Below are 20,067 nucleotides of genomic sequence, written 5' to 3' on the forward strand. Positions count from 1 at the left end.
CCCTCCTCGCGTCCGGTCTGGCCCCTTCATCCCCTTCCCTGCGGCCCTGGCTCTCCGAGGAGGGAGGGAGGGACTGAGGGAAGGAGGGACGTCGCCCCCTCCATTTGGGCCGCTTCGGCGGAAGAGACCGGCGGGAGGCGGCGGGCAGGCTGTCCTTCCTTCCTCCCCGGCTGAGTAGCCTTGGTCCAGACCAGGACCGAGCACCGGGGGGTAGTCAATGTGCCCGCCTCCCCGGCTGGAGCCCCGCCCTGGATTCGCCGCGGGAGGCGTCGGCCGGAGAAGAGCCGCCTGGGGGCCGGAGGGCTTCGATTGGAGCCGGAGGTGGGCCTCTCCGTCGGGGGTGGGAGACCGGGGCCCTTCCGCCAGATTCGGCCGCCCTCCTCGCCTTACGGGTCCCGATCCAGCTGAGCCGCGACGGAGCCGCCGAGCAGAATCTGAGCCCGGAGGAGGGGCGCGCGGGGGCGTGTGTGTGTGTGTGTGTGTAAGGGGAGGCTGCAACAGCCGCCCCCTCCTCTCCCCTCCCCTTCCCGGCCAGCCGAGGGAGGGAGGGACGGAGGCAGCACTCAGCGGGGCCGGAGGGGGCGCACCGCAGTGGGTCCGGCGCAGCTCCGCGGCCAAAGGCAGGGCGCCACAGCCACCGCCGCCGTTCTCGTGGCCCCTTCGGAGGGCCCACCGCCCGCCCCACTGCCAGGCGTGGCTCCCATGCGCCCCGCCGACCGGGAGGGGGACGAGGACGAGGACGAGGAGGCGGCGGCAAGGCTGACCCTGGCAAGGTCTGATCCGCGGCGCTTTCAGGTTGGGGGGGATCGAAGGTGGGAAGGACATGGGGGGTCCTTCTAGGAAGCAGTGCGGGGGGGGCTTTTGCTGAAAAGAGGAGGGGCCGTTTCACGAGGGGTCTCCGTCGAGTCGGGGGCTGCCTTGGTGGCTTTTCGCTTGGGGGCAGTCACGGCGGCAGCGCCTCCCCTCCAAAAAACTGCCATCCTCCGGAGGCGGATGATTAATGCAATGCTGCAACAAAGGACAGGCGGCGCGGCCTCCAGGGGGGGGGGGGGGCAGAGGAGGGGCGCCAGGTCGGGTCTGGGGCTCCCGGAAAGGACGGACGGGGCCCGCAGACCTCGCCCCCGAAGAGCCCCCCAGCCACCGCCCGGGCACGAGGGGGAGGGCCGGGGAGGCGAGGCCTGGTCGAGGCTTCAGGTGGGCGAGGCGGGGGGCGAGACTGGCCGGAGAAGAGGGGGCGACTCCCCAACACAGAGGTCGAGGGGGGCCTCGCTCCGTGGGGGGGAAGGGGAGGAAGCACGCACGGGGATCCAGGGGCCCGAGGGGGGAGGCCAACGGAGGTCTCGCTCCTCCCTCGTCGTAAATAGGGTTCCAGGCTCCCCAGTGGAAACGGGGGTCTGCGGACCCCCGTCTGCCTCCCGTCTCAGCTGTGCCCCCTGGATCTGTGCCCCCCCCCAGCATAACCCCCCAGGCCACGCACTTTGGGCGAGGGGCGCAGCGTTTCCAGGCAGAGGGGCTGGCCCCACGGGTCTGGTGCCCCCTTCCCATCCAGGCGGGACCCTTTGCCCCCTTGCGGGGTTCTGGGGGGCTCTTGCCGTCTCTCTCCGTCGCCTCTGTTTTCCTCCCTCTTTCTGCCTCCCTCTCTTCTCCCCAAAAGGCCTCGCGCTCGCTCCCGCGCCACCCGCGAAATGGAGGAAGGAGCCCCCTCCGCCTCCGCCATCCATCCTTTTCCTCCGAGCAAAACACACAAAACACACAAAGAGGCGGACGAGTTGAGTGCTCTTTTCTTCGCCATTCTGCTTTCTCTCGGGGGCTTCCAGTGAAAGGCTCGCGTGCACGCGCCCGCACAGGAGCGCGCCCCCGGCTCTGCTCTCCAACGCCCCTCCCCCCCGCCCTTCTCGCGAGAGGGCCCCAAACCCCGCGGCCCCCGGGGGCCCTTCCGGCCGAGTGTCTACATCCAGCCCTTGGGGTCCAGACGGCCCCCAGCTCTTGAATGGGGCCTCCCGGGCGGCGGCTCCTTTGCCCCGCAGGCACTCCGCTCCACCCAGCCAGTTGGGGAGCCCCCCTGGCCTGCTCCACCAGAGCCGGCTGCACTGTGACGCCCCTCCCGACCCCGAGGTGGGAAGTCAGGCCCAAGGGGGGGGGGTCCACACACACAGAGACACACACGTGCGCCTTCTCGCCCTCCGCGAGCCTCCTCAGTCTGCCTCGTCCGTCTTCTGCTCCGGCCACAAGTGGAAGGTGGGCTGGGGACGCAGAACAACCCCCCCTCAGTGTGTGTGTGTGTGGGGGGGGTACTGAACTCCCCCCTCCCCGGGCCTTCGCGGCGCTTGCGGTTGTGTTGTTGTGTCTGCAGTCTTACGCTGAGTGGGGGGCGGCTGTGAGTCAGAGCAGTCTGGCTGCTGCAATGGCGGGGGTTGTGAGTCAGGCTGCCAGCAGTTGTGGTGCCAAAATGGAGTGTTTTGCCAGCAAGTGCCAAGGAAGCATCCTGGCAGCCGCCTCCGCAGCGCCGCCGGTTGTTCTTTTGGGGCTCGTGGGTCCCCGAAGTCGCCCTAGGAGGGAAGAGGGTCGGGGCCCAGGCCTCAACCCTCCCCTGTTCGTGGCCGAGGCCTCAGGGCCGGGGAACCGTTCTCTTGCTCTTGGCACAAACTGGCCCCGATCCTGGAGGGTGCTGCGTCTGCTGGGAGCGGGGCTGGGGCTTGCTTGTTTGCCAATACAGACAGGGAGCCGGTCTGGCCTGGCATGGATGGCGCCTTGGCAAGAGGAGGGCTTGGCCCACAGAAAGGGATGTTGCTCTGGAGCATTCTAGGGAGTTAGGAGAGGGATGGGGGATGGGGTGGAGGGACCCTCCCCTTGGCAGGAGCCTGGCAAAGAAAGGGGCCTGGCTGACACTCTATGCCAGCCTGGGGGCTGCTGAGGCTGGTCCAGAGGAAGCCCCCCACCCCGGCAGGCAGCAGGTGTATGGGGTGGTGGGGTGCTTTGGGTCTGGCTTTTGCCAAAGCAAAACCAGGCTGCCCAGTTGAGGGCTGGCTGGTCCTTTCAGGAAGAGGGGGGCCCAGAGGGGCTTCTGTCACCCCATAAGCAGAGGGATCCTAGGCTGAACCCCCTTAACCTATGGGAGGGGATGCCTCCTTTGGGCCAGGAGCACATGCACAGGCCTCATATTGTTGTTGTTAGCTGCCCTCGGGTGGACTTTGCCTGGCAATGCCACAAGTGAGACCTCTGAGAGCCCCCTTGTCTTCCCCTGCTCTGCTCAGGCTCTTAGCCTCCTTGACTAAATCTATTCATCTAACATTCCCTCCCCCCCAATATTGTCTCCCCCCCCAAGTGCCTTTTCTCTCCCCCCAGCAGGTGTGGATAATCTTCGGGGTCCCCCTCCTTCTGCTCCTGCTGCTGGCACTGCATCCTGGAGGGATGGCTCTGAGGAGAGGCCCAGCCACATTGCCCCCGGCCACTACTAGCCCTGGGGTCCTGCTGCTGCTGCTGCTGCTACTACTCCTGGCTTATGCTGCTCTCCCTGCAGAGGGGTAAGATGGCCCCAGGCCCTGGGAAAGGGAGCATGTGGGGCTGGGGGGCAGAGGGGGCTCCAGTTCCCACCTCCTCCTCTGGGATGGGGGTGCTTCCATACGGAAGGCTGTAAGTGCCCCTGCCCCTTCTCCAACCGCATTGGGCCAGATGTGCCTCTGGAAAGACACAAGAGGGAAGAAGCCTTGGAAAAAACTCAGGGCATTCGCTGAGGAAGGTGCTGCTGTCTAACCGTGCCACAGGTGTGTGTGTATGTGGGGGGGCTGCCTTGTGAAGGTCTGCCTGCTGGGAACCCACCTGGGTGGCTCTGGCCCTCCTCCGCCTCCACTCTGAGAGGCCTCTGGCCAAGTCCAGTCCCTTAAAGGCTGCTGTTGATGGCGCTGGTGCTGGTCATGCAGCCTGGCGTGTGTATAACTTGTCAGCAGACCCAGCCTTCCTGGGGCTTTTCTGGATTTTCTCAGATGCTGGCACCCATGACACCATTGTGTGGGGGGTGGGTGGGGTGGGGGGCAGGGTTTGGGTGGTTTTTCCCTCCCCTGCTCACTGGGTGAAAGTGTGAAGCTTCCATGTTGCTGGCAGGAAGGGCTTTCAAAGGAAAAAATCTGCTGGTATTTTGGCCTTCTCCACTCATTACAGAAACATTTCCCCTGCTACCTTTGGGGGGAATTCCAGATGTTTTGGGGGTGGTCCCTGCTGGTCTGTGGCTGCATCCTGGGGTGGGCATCATCTCTGCTGGACTTTGGTAGTCCACTCACTGTCAGCGACAGTGTGGGCAGCCATTTTTTACTTCACTAATACTTTCTGGCTGGCTAAGGCATGTGTGTTTGGAAGATGCCGCAAGCAAATTAAGCCTTTAGTCTAAAAGAGGTTCCTGCCCACTGCATGGCCTTGGAGGGCCCACCATCCTTGGGCACCCTCTCCCCGGTCCTCATGGCAGGCTCCTGACCCCCAAGGCCCCCTGTTTCCACTTGGAGTTTCTCCAGTGAGCCCTTTGGGGGAGTCATATGCCAGGGCTGGGCCGGGGGCCGGGGAGGATATCCAAAACAGCCTTGGCACAGCCTGACCTTAACTGCTCCTTCTTCCTCTCCTAATCTGGCAGCCTTGCCCAGAAGCATGGCCCAGACATCATCGATGATGACAGCAAGGACAACATCACCATCTTCACCCGCATCCTGGACCGCCTGCTGGACGGGTATGACAACCGGTTGCGGCCCGGCCTGGGAGGTCAGTCACTCTCTTGCATAGGGTCCCATGAGTAGGGAAGGTTCAGCTGGGCTCTCAGGATGGCTCACGGCTTCCTTCCTCCTCTTCCCCTGGGTGTGTTTATCTGGGCTCTTCCCAGCCTGCAGGACCACTAAAAGACCCCTGTGGGCCCTAACACACCACCCTGCCAGAGCTCCAGTGGATGTTTGACTAGACAAACAGTTTTGTGCTGAAATGGGAACTGGTGTGCACATAAATGTTGTGCTGGGTTGGGAGTCCCTGTTGGAGCTCTTGCTGCTCCAGGAGGCCCTGGGCAGCTGGAAAAGGCAGCAGGAGGGATCTCTCGCAAGACAGGACCCCCGAGTGTTCAGGGGCTACTGCCCTCCTGCTCCCCAGCCTTCTCCTTGGACCTGCCTTGGTTTGCTTCATGGCCTAGATGGGGAGGAGGTTGCTGTGACAACACAGCTGCTCACCAGAGAGAGGGAGAGGGAGAGACGCTGAGAGTCTGTGCCCCATCTTGCAGAATTGGAGGGGAAGTATTTTTGGTGGTGAGAGAGATTGGGCCAAACTTGCATTGAGCCCTTGACAGGGAAGGAGACACAAGTGTGCACGAGCATGCAGACTTGCATTATTCTCCCTTCTGCCTCTGCAGAGAAAAAAAGGAAAGAGAAGGCACTGCTCCATCATCCTCTCCCCCCTCACAGGGAAAGGGTGACCCTAGGGGTCTTCTGCAGGTACCAAGCCCCCACTCACACCCCCAAGCCTTCCTCTCTCTTGTGGGGTCTGCCCTCAACAGAAGGTCTGGCCTCTGCTTGCCTTGAGGAGGGCAGACAGCCCCTTCTTAGGCCAGAGGTGGAGAAGCAAGGGACTTGCAGTGGGAAAGCAGTGAGCAGAGCAGCAATAGGGCCACTGGGGCCAGTAGAGAACCTCCTGGGTTTGCAGCAATCACTTGAGTCCAGATTATCCACCAGGGGAACCACGTCAGCCAGTCCAAGACTGGGTTGGTCCAAGCTTTTGTGAGGGATGTTTTGGGAGGAGGAGAGGCTGAGGAAAGCCCAGAAGAGTCACCTCTTAGCCCATTTCTTGGGGCCAGATTCACTGCCACCCAGAAACAGAGACTGATAATTCATGCACCTTGCCTCCCTGCCCCCACCAGACACACGGTGGCTTCTGGCCCCTTCTTCTTTGTGGGATTGGAGGAGGACATCCAGAGAGGCAGAAGGGGGGCTGTGGCCCTTTGGTTCTTTTGGATGATGGCAGCAATGGGGGCAACCCACCAAAAGAGCATCCATGAGAGGTAGTCGTGATGCAGACTGCTTAGGGAACTCCACTGGAAGCAAACATGGAGTGTGTCGGATGTGGCCCACTGTCCACAATGGGGCAGCTGGGTGTGGTGGCCGCTGGGAATTTGATCAGCACAAGAAGAAGCAGATTTTTGCTTTTGCTTCACTTTTGGATTGGATCTAAGCCAAGGAGAGGAGAGTGGGCACAGGCACGGGTGGGATGGGCTTCGGCCGAGGAAGAGGGGCAGGCCCCACCATGGAGACAGATGGATAGATGGCCAGTCAGCCTTCAGCTCAGAGTCACCTTGTGGGTGTGATTCATGACTGCAGGAAAAGAAATAAATCTCCCCCCCTCCATCAATGGCTTCTGCCAAGAGTTTCTGCCCTTGGGAAGGACGTTGGGAAACCTCTTTCTCCAGCCTGGGAGGGAATTTTGGTGGCCAAAGCAGCAGGTTGGACTCTTGTCTTGGGCTGGGGCCCTCGCAGCAAGGAGGGTCCAGGGCTCGTGGGGCCCACTGTCACCCTCTCCTCATGCTGAGCACAGGGCCCAGTCCTGGCAGGGAGGAGAGGAGGGTAACTCATGCAAAGCACAAACAGGTCAAGGGAGCCAGTGGGACAAGAGGGCACAGCTGCTGGCACAGATTCCAAACTCTTTGGGAAGGACCGCTTGACCTCCAGGCACATGGCAGGCATCCAGGTTGGGGGCAGCTGGGTGGAGAGAGCCTGGGGGTGAATGGAGGAACCCCCATGCCCCACTCCATGCCCTCTGCCCTTTGGGGGCTTAAGAAGGGGGCTCTTCTTTGGTGCGCATGCCTGAGAGCAGCATAACAACCCAGGGGGGCAAACTCAAGTGCAAATCACCCATGGAAAACAAAGCCCCACCAACAGCCCCCTGTCCTCCTTTTTTGCAGATACAGTGACAGAGGTCAAGACAAACATTTATGTGACCAGTTTTGGACCTGTCTCAGACACCGACATGGTAGGCGCTGGTGCAGCTGCTGCCCTCAAGAGACCAGGGTGTGAGTGTATTTTTGTGTGTGTGTTTGTGTATGAGAGAGAGAGAGAAAGAGATAGAGAGAGAGAAAGAGAGAGAGAGAGAGAGAGAGAGAGAGAGAAAGAGAGAAAACCAAGGCTTCCTGGGAGTGCTTAAATGCACTGATAAGCGGTATAGAAATGTACTTGCTATTACTATTGCTATTGCTGATCGACAGCTTCCAGGGCCAGTCTTCCCCCACCCCTCTGGCAGAGACTTCTTCAGAAAACCCACCTATTTGTGGATGGAGGCGGATGGGCTTCTGTCCAGGGAGGAAAGGCAGCTGCCCCCAGAGTCTAACGCAGGGGCAGGGGGGGGGGAATCAGTACCAGCAGCCCCCTCACCCACTATAAAGAGAGCAGCTCCCCTCCTTCTCCCCATTTTCACATGGCAAGGAGGGTGCCACAGTGGCATTGGGGTCTCTGCCAGCACCCGCAGCCCACTCTCCTTGCATCCCATAAAACAGTGTGCACAAGGCCCTTGGCATGTTTTGGACATCAGTTCCCATATCCTGGGCTTGCAAGTGGGAGTGATGGGAGTGGTAGTCCAACACACCCAGAGAGCACTCACTTGGAAAGGACCCTGCCTCCTTCACTGACAGCAGAGGGGAGAAGGGGCTCAAATGTTCCTTGGAGAGAAGGATCTGGGAAGGGGGTGAAGGAGGAGACAGAGGGCTTAATTGAGGCACAAGAGGTTTACTAATTAAAACAGCCCGGTGGAGCACAGTTAATTGGAAGAAGCAGCCATGTAAAGGGACTCACTTTCTGTTCCAAAGGACTAGGTTCCATAAAGCCCAGCAACCCAACCTCAGTGTGCCCTCCATCCAGAAGCTGCAGCCAAAGGAATCCTATGGTTCCTCAGGAGACCCCTCCCCATGCCTCCAGGACCCTTCTCTGCTGAACAAGGGGTGTCCGTGTGCGTCTCCTTTGTTGTCCTCAGTTTCCCCTGGACCCCCACCCAGCAGCACTTCCCACAGTGCAAGCAGCCCCAGCCTCATCTCCGTGGCCTGTGTGTCCTCCCAGAGCCAAACCTGTGTACCTGGGGGTCCCTAGTTGTGCCACTGCAATTGACTGGCCTCCCAGACCACCAGTAGGGGAGGGGGGGAGATGCCAGCCTCTGATCACCCCCCATGCCAGGCAGGAATGGGGTGAATGGGCCCAGCAGGCTGAGGGCTGGTCAGGAATGTCCCCTGACATTCTGCCTTGGTGAGTTCCCAGTCAGTTGGCCCTTTCTGGCAGTGGGGTAATGGTGGTGCTGGTGGTGATCCTGCAGCTGCTTTTCCTTCCCTGCTTTGCTGGGCCCTCCCTCCTCACTTTCTGCTGGAAGGGAACCCTGGTTCCCCCCTCTTCCTTTTCTCTCTTTCACATGCTAGCAAAGCATCTTAATATATGCAGCAGTTTGGCCCTCAGGGAGTATCTCATAATTACTTCTAAGGTGGAGCACATTTGATTAAGGGTAATGAACTGTGAAAGGGGGGAAATGGAGAAGACATGCACAGGGTGGGGGATACTGCCTTCTGCCCCAGGTGGTATGTGCTTACATGTGTCCCATGCGCGCAGAGAAAGTGTGTGTGTGTGTGTGGGGGCACACATGTGTGTATGTGCACACATGCACACACATTGGCCTTCATGCCAAGAAAAGCTGATGCTGTGGGGTGGGGGTTGCAGGGGGGGGTCTTTATTGCCTCTTCCTCTCTTTGACACCCCCCCATGAAAGTTCAGGTTCTCCCTTTCCTGTTGCAGCCTCTGAAAGAGCCAGGAGGGGCAGCAGCAGCTCAGTGTTCTCTGTGTGTGCATTTATTATTATTATTATGTGCTTCTGTTAAGAAAGTGTGGGGACATCTGTTTATCCATGTGTGGATGCAACTGTTGAGGGAAAGTGTGTGCATCTGTAGGCATTTATGTGGGAGAGGAAATGTGTTTTTGTGATGGGAATTTGTGTATATGAGAGAGGGAGGAATGGGGGGAGTACTAGAGGTTCCTCTCTAGAGCAGCAGTTCCTTGTACACTTTTCTGCTCAGGCAAGTGCCTCTGAGTTCAATGGCCTTTGCTCCCAAGTAAAGGTCTGCAAGACTGCAACTCCTGTAGCATCTAAAGGCTGGTGGAACACATCCAGCTCCTAATAGTAATCATTTCCCCCCAGCAATATGTAATTGAATGAATTCCATCCCATTTACTTTGTGGAGCTAAAGGACTTACTCCCACCTTTTGTTGTAACACTGCTGTGCAGTAGATTAGACTGTGAGGCCACCATTACCTCAGGGAAGTACATTTGTGAACCTCATGCCTAAGGTGAACTGAGCAGATGAGGCAGACTGAACAAAGAGCTTAGCCTTCTAATTCCAGTGGCTGTTATGCAGGTGCCCTGGACTGTATTTATGAACATGCTGTGGACAGAGGTACAATCTTATATTTATTGATTTAGAGTTTTCTCTCCCCCCACCCCAGCTCAGTACCTAAATCTAGAGGCGTCTCTGCTTAAAACACCCATTTTAAGTGTTTTTCTTCATGAATAACTTTTGCACTGGGCCAGATCCTGTGAGTGGCTCCTCCTCGGGTCCCTCAGCCCAGACGCCTTACAGACTGACCCAGGGGGCTGTCCCCATCTTCCCCTGTGAAACCTTGGAGGGTATGTGAGACTGATGCTCCCCCTCCATCCAGGTCCAGCCACAGAGGCCAGGGTGGGGGTGGGGCTCATATGCCATATGTCCAGCTGGCCAACACAGGGTAGATCCTCCAGCCAGTCTGCCTGTTCAGAGGGCTCTGTGCCTCGTCCAGCCCCCCTGCCCTCCCCCCATCTCTAGCAGTGTCACGTTCCACCAGGCCACCTTCATCGCCATGGCAGCCATTACTGGAGCTTCCACTACCAATTCCTCTGCTTGCCGGGCTGCTGCTTGCTGGCGCTAATTGCCCGGTTCTGCTGGGTGTCTGCAACCACTTTTCCTTTGGCTCAGGGAAGCACTGTCTGACCCATACTCAGCTCTGCAGCCTTCCCTGTGCCAGCCCCAGTGCTTGTGGTGTTGGCATGGAGAGACTGTGGGTAGGAGAAGGGGCAGAAAATCCCTGGGGAGATTGGCACAGACACCCACACGAATGTACACAGTCATAGTCACACATACACAGACTGCTCTGGTCTCTCTCTTTGGAATGACTACAGAGGAATGGCAACAGCCGATGGACAGGCATGGCCTGTGGCACCCCAGCATCCAAATGCAGGTTCTGATTGCCACTCTCTGTGGGCTGGCATGAGATGCTTGAGTGAAGGGCCCCAGAATGGGCTGGCAGAGGCAGAATAGAGGCCTCGGCCCCCAAGTGCAGTGAGTCCCTCTCCTGCCATGGCTTCCTCTGGGCTGCGGCTGCTGGGCTCTTTTCAAGGTCCAGAGTCCTCCCCCTCCTTCCTGTGTGCGCGCACACATGCAGCCACATGTGAATGTGTGATCCTGGCAAGAGGACTTGGGGCTGCCAGGGAGGCCAAGCCAATCTGTGGGGGGTGGGATGGTCCTCTGAATCCCCCCGCCCCCGAACCAGCTTTGCCTCCCCCACTCCCCAGCACCACCACCATCTCCTTCTCTCCAGTCTTTCTTTTCTCCCTCCTCAGCAGTTCCTTTGCCTGTTTGCTGTTGGAAGGAAAACAGGCGAACGAAGGAATTGCTGAGGAGGGAGAAAAGCAAAGGACTTGTGGGAAGGAGGTGGGGGGGCAGCCTGGGGGCAAAGCTGTTGGCAGCACCAGCGCAAAGGGGGAGGGCAAGATGGGAGAGGAAGGTTAGTGTAAGATGCCTGTAAAGGGAGGCGATAATCCTCCCTGGGGCATTTTATTCTGTGTGGAGAGAGGGTGGGATAAAGTAAACATGAAAGCCCTGCTTAAATATTTGAAGAGATGTCATACTGAGGATGGAGCAAGCTTGTTTTCTGCTACTCCAGAGACTGGGACATGGAGCAATGGATGCAAGCTACAAGAAAAGAGATTCCACTTAAACCTTACAAAGAATTTCCTGAGGGCAAGAGCTGTTTGACAGTGGAAGATGCTGCTCCTCCGTGGAGGGTGGTGGAGTCTCCTCCTTTGCAGGCTTTTAAGCAGAGGCTGGATGGCCATGGAAGGCTTAGATCTTTGTGCATGGCACAAGGGGTTTGGACTCAATGGTTCTTGAGGTTTCTATGATTCTAAGTGTTTTGATAATTAAGCAAAGAAAGAAAAGTACATGAACTGGGATTGCTGTGGATTCTCAATATCACCAGGCCATTAGAAAGAGAAGCATACTCTAATGGAAATGTCTGTGCTCTCACCATTGGTCTCTTTTCTGACAGGAATACACCATTGATGTGTTTTTCCGGCAGTCCTGGAGAGATGAGAGGCTCAAGTTTGATGGCCCCATGAAGATCCTTCCGCTGAACAATCTGCTAGCCAGTAAGATCTGGACCCCAGACACCTTCTTCCACAATGGCAAGAAGTCTGTTGCGCACAACATGACAACACCCAACAAACTCCTCCGACTGGTGGACAACGGGACCCTCCTCTACACCATGAGGTGGGCATGGGATGGGTGTGCACACCCCCTTTCCTTGCCATGCAGTTTCTGTGCCACTGGACATCTCTGCCTCGTGCCCCTTGGAAGGAGAGCTGGACAGAGTGCTCAGATTCTCGACCGCCCCTCTCAGTCCTCCTGACACTCCCTCGCAGCCTTCCTGGGAGTGTGCCCAGTGATAGGCAGGTAGCTGGATGCTTCTCTGCTGCCTTGGACTCCTGTGATGGGCAGAAGGGAGGAAGGCAAGGGCAGAGTGGAGTAAAGCAGACTTCCATACTCAGTCTCATCATGGAGGATCATGGCCCCTCTTTTACTGGTGGTTCTGGTCACTCTCAGCACCCTCCAACCCATGCCAGGCCGGTCTTTTTCCCTGGCCTCGCAGGAGGCTTAACCCTTCCAGTGATCATGCAGCACTCATGAATCAGTTTGCCCTCAAGGCATATGGTGCCAATGGGCTCAACTGGTGCCTCAACTGCCAAGGGCCCATATCAACATGATCTCTCCAGAAGTAGAGGGTGAGGGGCATTCATGGGGGTCTTGCACAAACATTTGTCCCTGAAACAGTTCTGGGGGTGAAAATGGGCATCATTCTGTGGGTTTGGCCCTCGGCTGTTCACAGGCAAGCAGCCCTTCTCTTTTGCAGGCTCACCATTCATGCAGAATGCCCTATGCACCTAGAGGACTTCCCCATGGATGTGCACGCGTGCCCACTGAAGTTTGGGAGCTGTGAGTTCTCTGCTGCCAGGGGCGGGAGCATCCTGCCTCCCCCCCTTCCTCCCATCAGGGCTTCCTGTGTGTGCGCGTGTGCGTGCACACATGTGTGCACATGTGCATGTGCAGAATTGCTTGCTTGTGTTTTGTGTTTCCCCATCGCATTCACAGCTTCCCCATTGCTCCTCTAAGAGGGTGCCTTCAGAACCTGTGAGCAGGTCCTCACCCCATTTCTGCCCTGCATTTGGCTGGATGGCTGGGTGACCACTCTGCCCCCTCCCTCCCTCCCCCCCAGATGCCTACACCAAGACAGAGGTGATCTACACCTGGACGCTGGGGAAAGTGGAGGTGGCTGAAGGGGGGTCCCGCCTCAACCAGTATGACCTGCTTGGACACAACGTGGGCAGAGACTCCATTGAGTCGAGCACAGGTGAGAGGCCAGGAGGGAAGTGATAGGAGAACAGCAAGTTCCCCGGGGACGGGGGGACTGAGCCAGACCTTGATTGGGTCATTCTGCCCCCCCCCCAGTTGGGAGCCAGGGCTGCCCCTGAAAGACCCCCCCACTGCAAGTGGACAGTTGCTCTGGCCTCTGCTGTGCCCCAGCTATGAAGGCCTGCCATCCCTTGCAACCTCTCCCAGAGCCATTTGGGGGGTGGGTCCCCTCCTGCTGCCCCCTATGTCTCTCTGCCCACTTGGCACCCCATAGCAGGGGCCTGGAAAAAAGAGAGACTCCTGCATGCACAGGAACTAGGAACTTGTGCTGTGGGCTTAAGCCCTGTGGAAGGAGTTACTGGGGTCTCCTCCTTACATCTCTCATTGCCCATAGACAGACCAGTCCCTCCTGGCCCACAAATGTGGAGGTGAGAGGGAGCCATTTTTAGCAATGTGTCTTCCCACCTGCCTAGGGACCTACATTGTGATGACCACCTACTTCCACCTCAAGAGGAAGATTGGCTACTTTGTGATCCAGACGTATTTGCCCTGCATCATGACCGTCATCCTCTCCCAAGTTTCCTTCTGGCTCAACCGGGAAAGTGTCCCGGCACGGACCGTCTTTGGTGAGGTTTGGGTCCCAGGGGCAACAAGAAGAGGGTGGGTGTAGGGCAGACTAGGGGGCTGAATTAGCCTTCTAGGAAACCTTGGGGGCTGCCCCCCACTGCCCCCACTAGCAGCAAGGTAAATGTGCCCGAGGTTTTGGGTGGCTTTGTGGGTGATCTCCAAGGTGCCTGACCCTCCTCCAGGGAGGCGGTCTTGCTCTGTGGTGAACTCTTTTAAAGTCTGAATGAAAACCTGGGTGGGAGCCCTGTTGCCATTCTCCATGGATGGACCCAGGTGCCCTTCAGCCCCTGATGGAGAGATGGCATCACTTGGGAAGGGGAATGTAGTTTCAGTGTTTTCAAAAGTTTCCTTCTTGAGTGAGACTGCAAGAGTTTGGGCACATTTTAATGAATTTCTGTATTTCAGAGCCCTTTACTTTTGGTACCAATTCCCAGTTGTTTTGGAGGTTTTTTGGTTTTTTTAAAAACAAAGATAGGTCTTTTTGCTTGAAAAATGACGGACTATATGTGCACAAAACCTGACTTTTTTGCTGCTGGTGCTGGTGCTGCTGGTGCTGAAGAAGAAGCTGGGCTGAGGTTCTAGAGGCCATGTGCCAGCTGGATCCAGGAAGCTGCTGCCACCACAGGGCCCACCTTTCCAGCTGTTGAAGGGCTGGCAGGGAGAGGCATGGCACACCCAACTGTGGAGACCTCCTTTCCTCCCTGGCGTCCATTTGCTAGAGAGCAGGGAAGAGGAGCAGCGGTGGCTGCACTGAAGGTGCACCTGGGAGAGCACCGGCCGGCAGCTCAGGGCAGTCTCTTCCTCCTCCTCAGAGTCACATCCCAATCCCTCTCTCCCTGGCTTGGCAGCTGCCAGGGCAAAAGGAAGGCATGGGGCTCTGTGGCTGGAGGGCTGTGCTGTGTCTGCCGTGTGACCCAAGACCTGGGCTAGCATTTATTTGCAGCCCCTCACCAAGCCATCCTCAGGCATGTGCATGCCTGCCACGGGGGCCACTGGCTGCTGACCCGAACAGTTGACCAGGAAGAGGCAGGGAGGAGGAAGGTTTGCGTGGGCCTTTCTTTCAGAAGGGGGCCTTAGGCTCAGTTTGAGCACAAGAGAGGGTCAAACTGTCGCAGAGCCACAGGAACAAGGACACAAACAGCCAGAATGTATACTCTTGTGATTTTTCCTGTTTCTGTATCCTACCCAATCTCCCACCAGCGGTTTTAGCCATAACAGATCCTGCTGCGTTCATCTTAGGCTCCCCTCACCTGTGTTTTTACAAAGAAAGCTTCTGTTTTTCTGGAGGCAATTTAAGCTTACTGTTTTCCCTTGGCCCAGTCCCCTGGAGCTTCCCTGGTCTTCTGTGCTGGGCAGTGAGGCCTCTCATCCCTTTTTGCAAGCCTTTCAGATCCCAGGCCCACAGTTGGGCTTTCTGGTCCTGGCCCCCCTCTTCTCCCGGACCCCAGAAAAGCATGGGTCTGTGGAGGGGAGGGCTGGGAAGGTGCTGGGTCTCTGGGAAATGGTGGCTTCTTTTGTGGAGGCAAATCTCTGCTCATTTGTGTCATATACACGAGAATGAAAAATGCCAAAAGTTTGCCCTTCTGGGGCAAAATTATAAGAGTTTTTATATACTTTATTATTTTAACTTTGTTTTTGCATTTCTGGAGTCTTTCATGAAATTTTGTGAAGCCTTTTTATACAAAAAGCCAAAGGACTGATCTTTTCTTTTTCACATTCAGAGATGAATGAAGAATATTCTGACCACAGTTGTTAATCTATAATGAGAGTGAAGTCGAAGGCTTTCATGGCCGGCATGCATAGTTATTTGTGGGTTTTTCGGGCTATGTTCTAGAAGAGTTCCTTCCTGACGTTTCACCAGCATCTGTGGCATCCGGAAGAAACTCTTCTAGAACATGACCACATAGCCTGAAAAACCCACAAAAAACTATAATGACAGTGTCTTCATGTGTCACAGCATCCTCTTTCTATGAGAATGAGACAAGTTGTGCTCTGTCTCGAGCCACACTCAGAATCCACCATGAATGGATTACCTTCTCCCTTTGAACCATTTCTCAGTGAAAACGCAGGCTTTTTGTTTAACAAAGACAGAGGTGTTACTGTTCCTTCCCATGACTTTTTGGAAAAGGGGTCACCCCAGCACACCTCTGCCCCCCATTTCCTAGCTCATATCATGACCCCCAACCCAGGGGTGAGCATGTTAGGGCCCAGGGATTGTCCCAGGCAGAACCTGGATGGGGGTCTCCTGCTCCCCACCAGGCCACCCTCTCCCTTCCACGAGGCCTTGCTGGCTGACACCAGATGCCTTTTGGCCAGAGGCGCTGGAGGCAGGCCTGGGCACTGCCCCACTGGCATTGTTTCCAGTGAGACTGTGTCCAGCAATGCCACCGGTTCTTCTGGTCTCCTTGGGCCCTTGCCACAGCATCCAGTGATGGTCCAGCCGGCTCAGTGGCCAAAGGGGGCATGTGCTGGCCTTGCAAGGTGGTCCTTCCCCTGAGGGAGGAGGGCCTTTCTGTGTCCCACTCCCACCAGACTCTTCTTGGTCTTGTTTCCACAGGGGTCACCACCGTCCTGACCATGACCACATTGAGCATCAGCGCCAGAAACTCCTTGCCCAAAGTGGCATATGCGACGGCCATGGACTGGTTCATAGCCGTCTGTTATGCCTTTGTCTTTTCTGCGCTGATTGAGTTTGCTGCTGTCAACTACTTCACCAAGCGGAGCTGGGCCTGGGACGGAAAGAAGGTGCTGGAAGCCCAGGAGATGAAGGTGAGGAGGTGCAGTGGATATGCGAGAGGGGAGCAGTCTGGGGGTCAGGGGGGCAGTGGGTGTGTGCACGCATGTGTGCTCATGCATGGAAGACTGGCTGAAATCTGGCCCTGGGGCATAACTGTTGCAGCCTAGAGATGACCATTTTACAGCAGAAAGAGCCACTGCTGACAACCCCCCTAGGCTGGGCTGCTCCATCCCTGATCCACCATAAATCCTGCTGCTGCTTCCCATGGGGCCAGGAGGCAGAGGGGGAGGCAACTGGTCTGGTCTGGGGGGCTCACAAAGGGAGTCCTTCCTCCTGCTTCCCTTCTGGACTGGCAGCCACTGAGCGTCTCCCAAAGGTGTGTGCAGCCTTTCTGCTTGGTTGTGTCACTTGCAAATAAGGGCAGCGACTGGTATACCAGCTACAGCTCCCAAGTTGTCTCTGAGGGCAGCCCCTCATGCAGCTCATGGCTGTAATCCAGACAGCCGTTTTACAGGAGTGTGAATTGCTGTGTCCAGGGGGTCCCTGGCCAGGAATGGGCTTAGTGGGCGAACGAGCTCCAGCTGGCCCAAGGGGCTCCTAGTCACCATCAAGAGGCAGAGGGGGATGAAGGGGATGCCCCCCACCCCAGCCCACAGCTGCCTTTGCAAAGGGGCTGCAGCTGCACCTTGAACAGAGGGAAAATGGTCCAGTCCTGAACATTTGGACACATTTGGTGCAGCCTGGTGGGGGCATGGGGGCCAATAGGGATCTCTGGCACCGACTGCATGATGACCATGCCGCCCCCCAGAGCTGCCCTCTGATGTGGGGTGGTAGAGGCAAAGTGCCGTGGGCCTCCAAGAGCCTCACCAGTCACTCACTGCAAGGCATTTCTGGCTCTCCTTCCAGGCATCATTTTTCTTCTGTAGGGACCCAAAGTTGTCTCTTTCCTTTCTTAGAAGAAAGAGCCAGTCACCTTGGCAAAGAAAACCAACAACACCTACAACATTGTGGGCACAACTTATGCCCTGAATATCACCAAGGAGCCTGGCCTGCCCACCATTGCCAAGAGTGCAGCCACCACCACGCCGGCCACGCCAGCCACAGTGGTGATGCCCCCGAAGGCGCCCCGGCTGGAGGAAAAGCCCCCCGAGAACAAGAAGACCTACAATAGTGTCAGCAAGGTAGACAAAATGTCCCGCATCGTCTTTCCGGTCCTGTTTGCCATTTTTAATATGGTCTACTGGGCGACATACGTCAACCGGGAGTCAGCCATCAAGAGCACGATCCCCAAGGATTGAGGCCAGCTGTGCAGCCCCCTGCCCGCCCTTTTGCCCGCCCTTTTGCCCACCCGCCTGTTTGTGTGGCCCCCGGCAGGGAGATCCGGCAGGGGCCCCTCTTCTGCCTCCTCTCTGGTGGTTCAGTATTCCTCATTTTATCTTTTATTCTGATTGATTTTGTTCAGCTGACTCCCTTTCTCTCTCATACAAATCAAACTGTGATTTTTTTAAACAAGGAAAGAACCCAAGAACATATGTTTGTTTTCCTTCATTTCTATTGTGGGGGGAGGTGGGGGTTGGGGGGAGCTCTCTAGAAAGAACGCCTCTCCTGTGGCACCTTCCTGGCACCACGCTCCCTCCTCCCCATGCCCCCCAGACACCCAGCCCACCCTCTGTGTCCCCACAGAAGACACTTCTCTTTCTGGGCTCAGGCCTGCTGGGGAATGGCGGCCTTTTTCTTCCTGCCATCTGATGCCCTCCCCATGGATTGTACTGGGGGGGGGGTTGGTTCAATCCTTTCCAGAGGAATCCCCCCCACAGACAGACAGACAGACAGACAGACAGACAGACAGACAGACAGGAGAGGTGGCTCCTTTCCTGCTCTGATCCTTTTGCTCTGGTGAGAGACAGGTGTCCCCAGTCTGGAGACACAGTTAGCCCCCTCCCCTCCCCTCCCCTTCTGCTCCTTGGGATCATCTTATGAAAAAGCAGAGAGGGGTCTGGACCGGACTCTGGGTCCAGCAGAGAGATCTCAGGCAGGCACTGGGCTCTGCCAGAGGCAAGTGCCAAGGTGCACAGACGGCGGGGGCTTTGCATGAGCAGGTGGCGGCAGCACTGCACGCACATTTGTCCTGCGGTTCGGAGAGTTATCACTGCATGCCATGTTTCCCTTGGAGATGCTTACAGTGTTTCTTCCCTGGGGCTGCTTTCTAGATTTCATGGTTGTCCGTGTCCTGATCACAGTCAGAGATTGGCATCCTGTGGGAAAGTTATCTGCCATTACGCTGGACTGGATGCCCAGGTTTTTGTGACTATTCCTGCACATGTGTAGCTGGCTTTTGTGGCAGTTCTCCTTTCCTTCGGGACAGCAGCTATGGGGGTAGTTTTCCTTCTCTTCCACATTAATTTTTGGACCTAGGCCTAAACACCTGTGGAAACATTGAGCTCAGGTAATTTTTTTGGGAGAGCTTCTTTGTGCAGTTGAGACCATTGATGGGGGTACTCAAAGTTTGCTGCATTGTTAATATCCATATGCTGCTTGTATGTGTCTTGAAATACCAGGCCATAAACCTTTTTGAAAGAGAAGCATTTGCATTTGGGAAAAAAGAGAGGACTCACTGGATCTCTCCCTCTTTGCCCCATTCAGAAAAACCAAGAGCACTCCTCTTCTCAGGACAGAGCAAGAGGCAGGCCCTTCCCTTTCTGCCCACAGCAAGGGCCCTTTAAGGTCCTGGGATGGAGAGGGGGGCAAGGGCCTTGGGTGGCTGCTGGTCAGGCTGAACTGGGTTGGACATCCAAGAGGGCAGGAGCTTCAGGGAAGCCCTTCCTTTCTCCTGCAGCATTGAATGAGGCATGGAGAGCTCCTTTATTTGCACTCCCGCCAGCCTCCTCCATGTGACAGTGCCACCCTTTGCTCAGAGGTGTAACCGTGCATTTGTCCAGGCATGCAGGCCCTTGGCCACTGCCATCAGCTCTGCCTTCTTTGTCAGCAGTGGCATCACCATCGCCTGCAGCTGCTCCTCCCACTTGGGGGTTGGGGGTACTTCTCCTGATGCATGTGGGCATGTGTACCCCATCTGACATGCGCTGTTGCTTCCCCTTGCGTTCCAGTTTAAGCTGCACAATTTCCATATGAATGGATTCTCCCATGCATTGGTTGCTTTGCTGCCTGTGGATTAAGGAAGGCATGGAGGGAGGGGAGCCACACACGTGCATGTTCCAAAACTAAACCTCCTCCTCCATGTGAGCAGAATCCAGGACAGAGCCATGCACAGGCGCATGGGTTTTTGTTTGTGGAACAGAAGCTCTGGGGTGGGGCTTTGCTCCCCCGTCTTGGGATCCTGGTGCTGCTTCTCATCACCAGTGCTCTTTTTCTGGCTTGTGGCAACCCCTCCACCTCCATGCCAGCACTTCAGTTGCACAACTGGGGCAGGATTACAACCAGGGCTGCTTCCAGCATCCCACCACCACCCCACCCCATTGAATGGGGCAGAAGTGGCTGTGTCTCCACCGCAGTGGGCCCACCTAGGAGCAAGGAGGCCACTGTCTCTATCTGTTCCACTGGCCCAGGAAGTGGAAGAGGCTGGCTCTCTAGTTGCCTTTCACTGCGCATGACCCTGAAGGGCTTTCCTGGAAAGAACAGCCTTCAGTCACCAAGGACAGGCAAGTGCCTGGCTGACCATTAACCCAGCACCTTTGGTGCCTAAGGAGGACTGACTGGAAGACTGGGAAGCCAGGGTCGCCTGTCTTTTTCCTGCCTCAGGTCAGATTTCCAGAAGGCGTTGAAGTAGGACACTCCCCAGGGGCCCCCAGGGCCAACACAGCCTCCGATCCCGAGTGCCCAAGAAGGTCCAGGGCAGCTTCAGCCAATCCCCGGGTTTCACATCCTGCCATCTCTGTCATGTGAAAGGTAGTTTGTGAGTGTGGATGTGAGTGCATGAAAGAGAGAGAGAGAGAGACTCTCAGATTGTCCCATAGCTGAGGTCTTCCATCCCCCCAAA

At 56.7% G+C, this 20,067-nt stretch overlaps 1 protein-coding gene across 5 annotated transcripts; it reads left to right on the top strand.

Annotated features, from left to right (window-relative positions):
• The first annotated feature begins 232 nt into the window (after nucleotides 1-232).
• On the top strand, nucleotides 233-18,010 carry LOC149308583 (gamma-aminobutyric acid receptor subunit alpha-3-like). 5 transcript variants are annotated; one of them, XM_089536060.1, is made up of 10 exons: nucleotides 233-321; nucleotides 3,349-3,524; nucleotides 4,622-4,746; nucleotides 6,920-6,987; nucleotides 11,346-11,566; nucleotides 12,207-12,289; nucleotides 12,570-12,704; nucleotides 13,180-13,332; nucleotides 15,891-16,102; nucleotides 17,027-18,010. In XM_089536060.1, exons 2-10 carry the CDS (start codon nucleotides 3,412-3,414, stop codon nucleotides 17,366-17,368), a joined length of 1,452 nt encoding a protein of 483 aa, XP_089392186.1. In that variant the 5' UTR covers nucleotides 233-321; nucleotides 3,349-3,411; the 3' UTR covers nucleotides 17,369-18,010. The 5 variants fall into 5 exon arrangements, with proteins under 5 accessions (XP_089392186.1, XP_089392183.1, XP_089392185.1 ...); XM_089536057.1 differs by lacking the exon at nucleotides 233-321 and adding an exon at nucleotides 419-773 and having other exon boundaries at nucleotides 3,326-3,524; XM_089536059.1 differs by lacking the exon at nucleotides 233-321 and adding an exon at nucleotides 419-773 and having other exon boundaries at nucleotides 3,346-3,524.
• Nucleotides 18,011-20,067: the final 2,057 nt, after the last annotated feature.

This window comes from Sceloporus occidentalis, unplaced genomic scaffold (genome assembly GCF_023333645.1).
Source record: "Sceloporus occidentalis isolate IW3139 unplaced genomic scaffold, rSceOcc1.0.p SCAF_8, whole genome shotgun sequence".
Taxonomy (NCBI): Eukaryota; Metazoa; Chordata; class Lepidosauria; order Squamata; family Phrynosomatidae; genus Sceloporus; species Sceloporus occidentalis.

Coding starts and splice junctions, on each gene's coding strand:
- LOC149308583 (XM_089536056.1), top strand. CDS start 994: ATGATTAATGCAATGCTGCAACAAAGGACAGGCGGCGCGGCCTCCAGG. Junction 1,195..3,348: donor AGGCCTGGTCGAGGCTTCAG/GTGGGCGAGGCG, acceptor TCCCCCCAGCAG/GTGTGGATAATCTTCGGGGT. Junction 3,525..4,621: donor GCTGCTCTCCCTGCAGAGGG/GTAAGATGGCCC, acceptor CTAATCTGGCAG/CCTTGCCCAGAAGCATGGCC.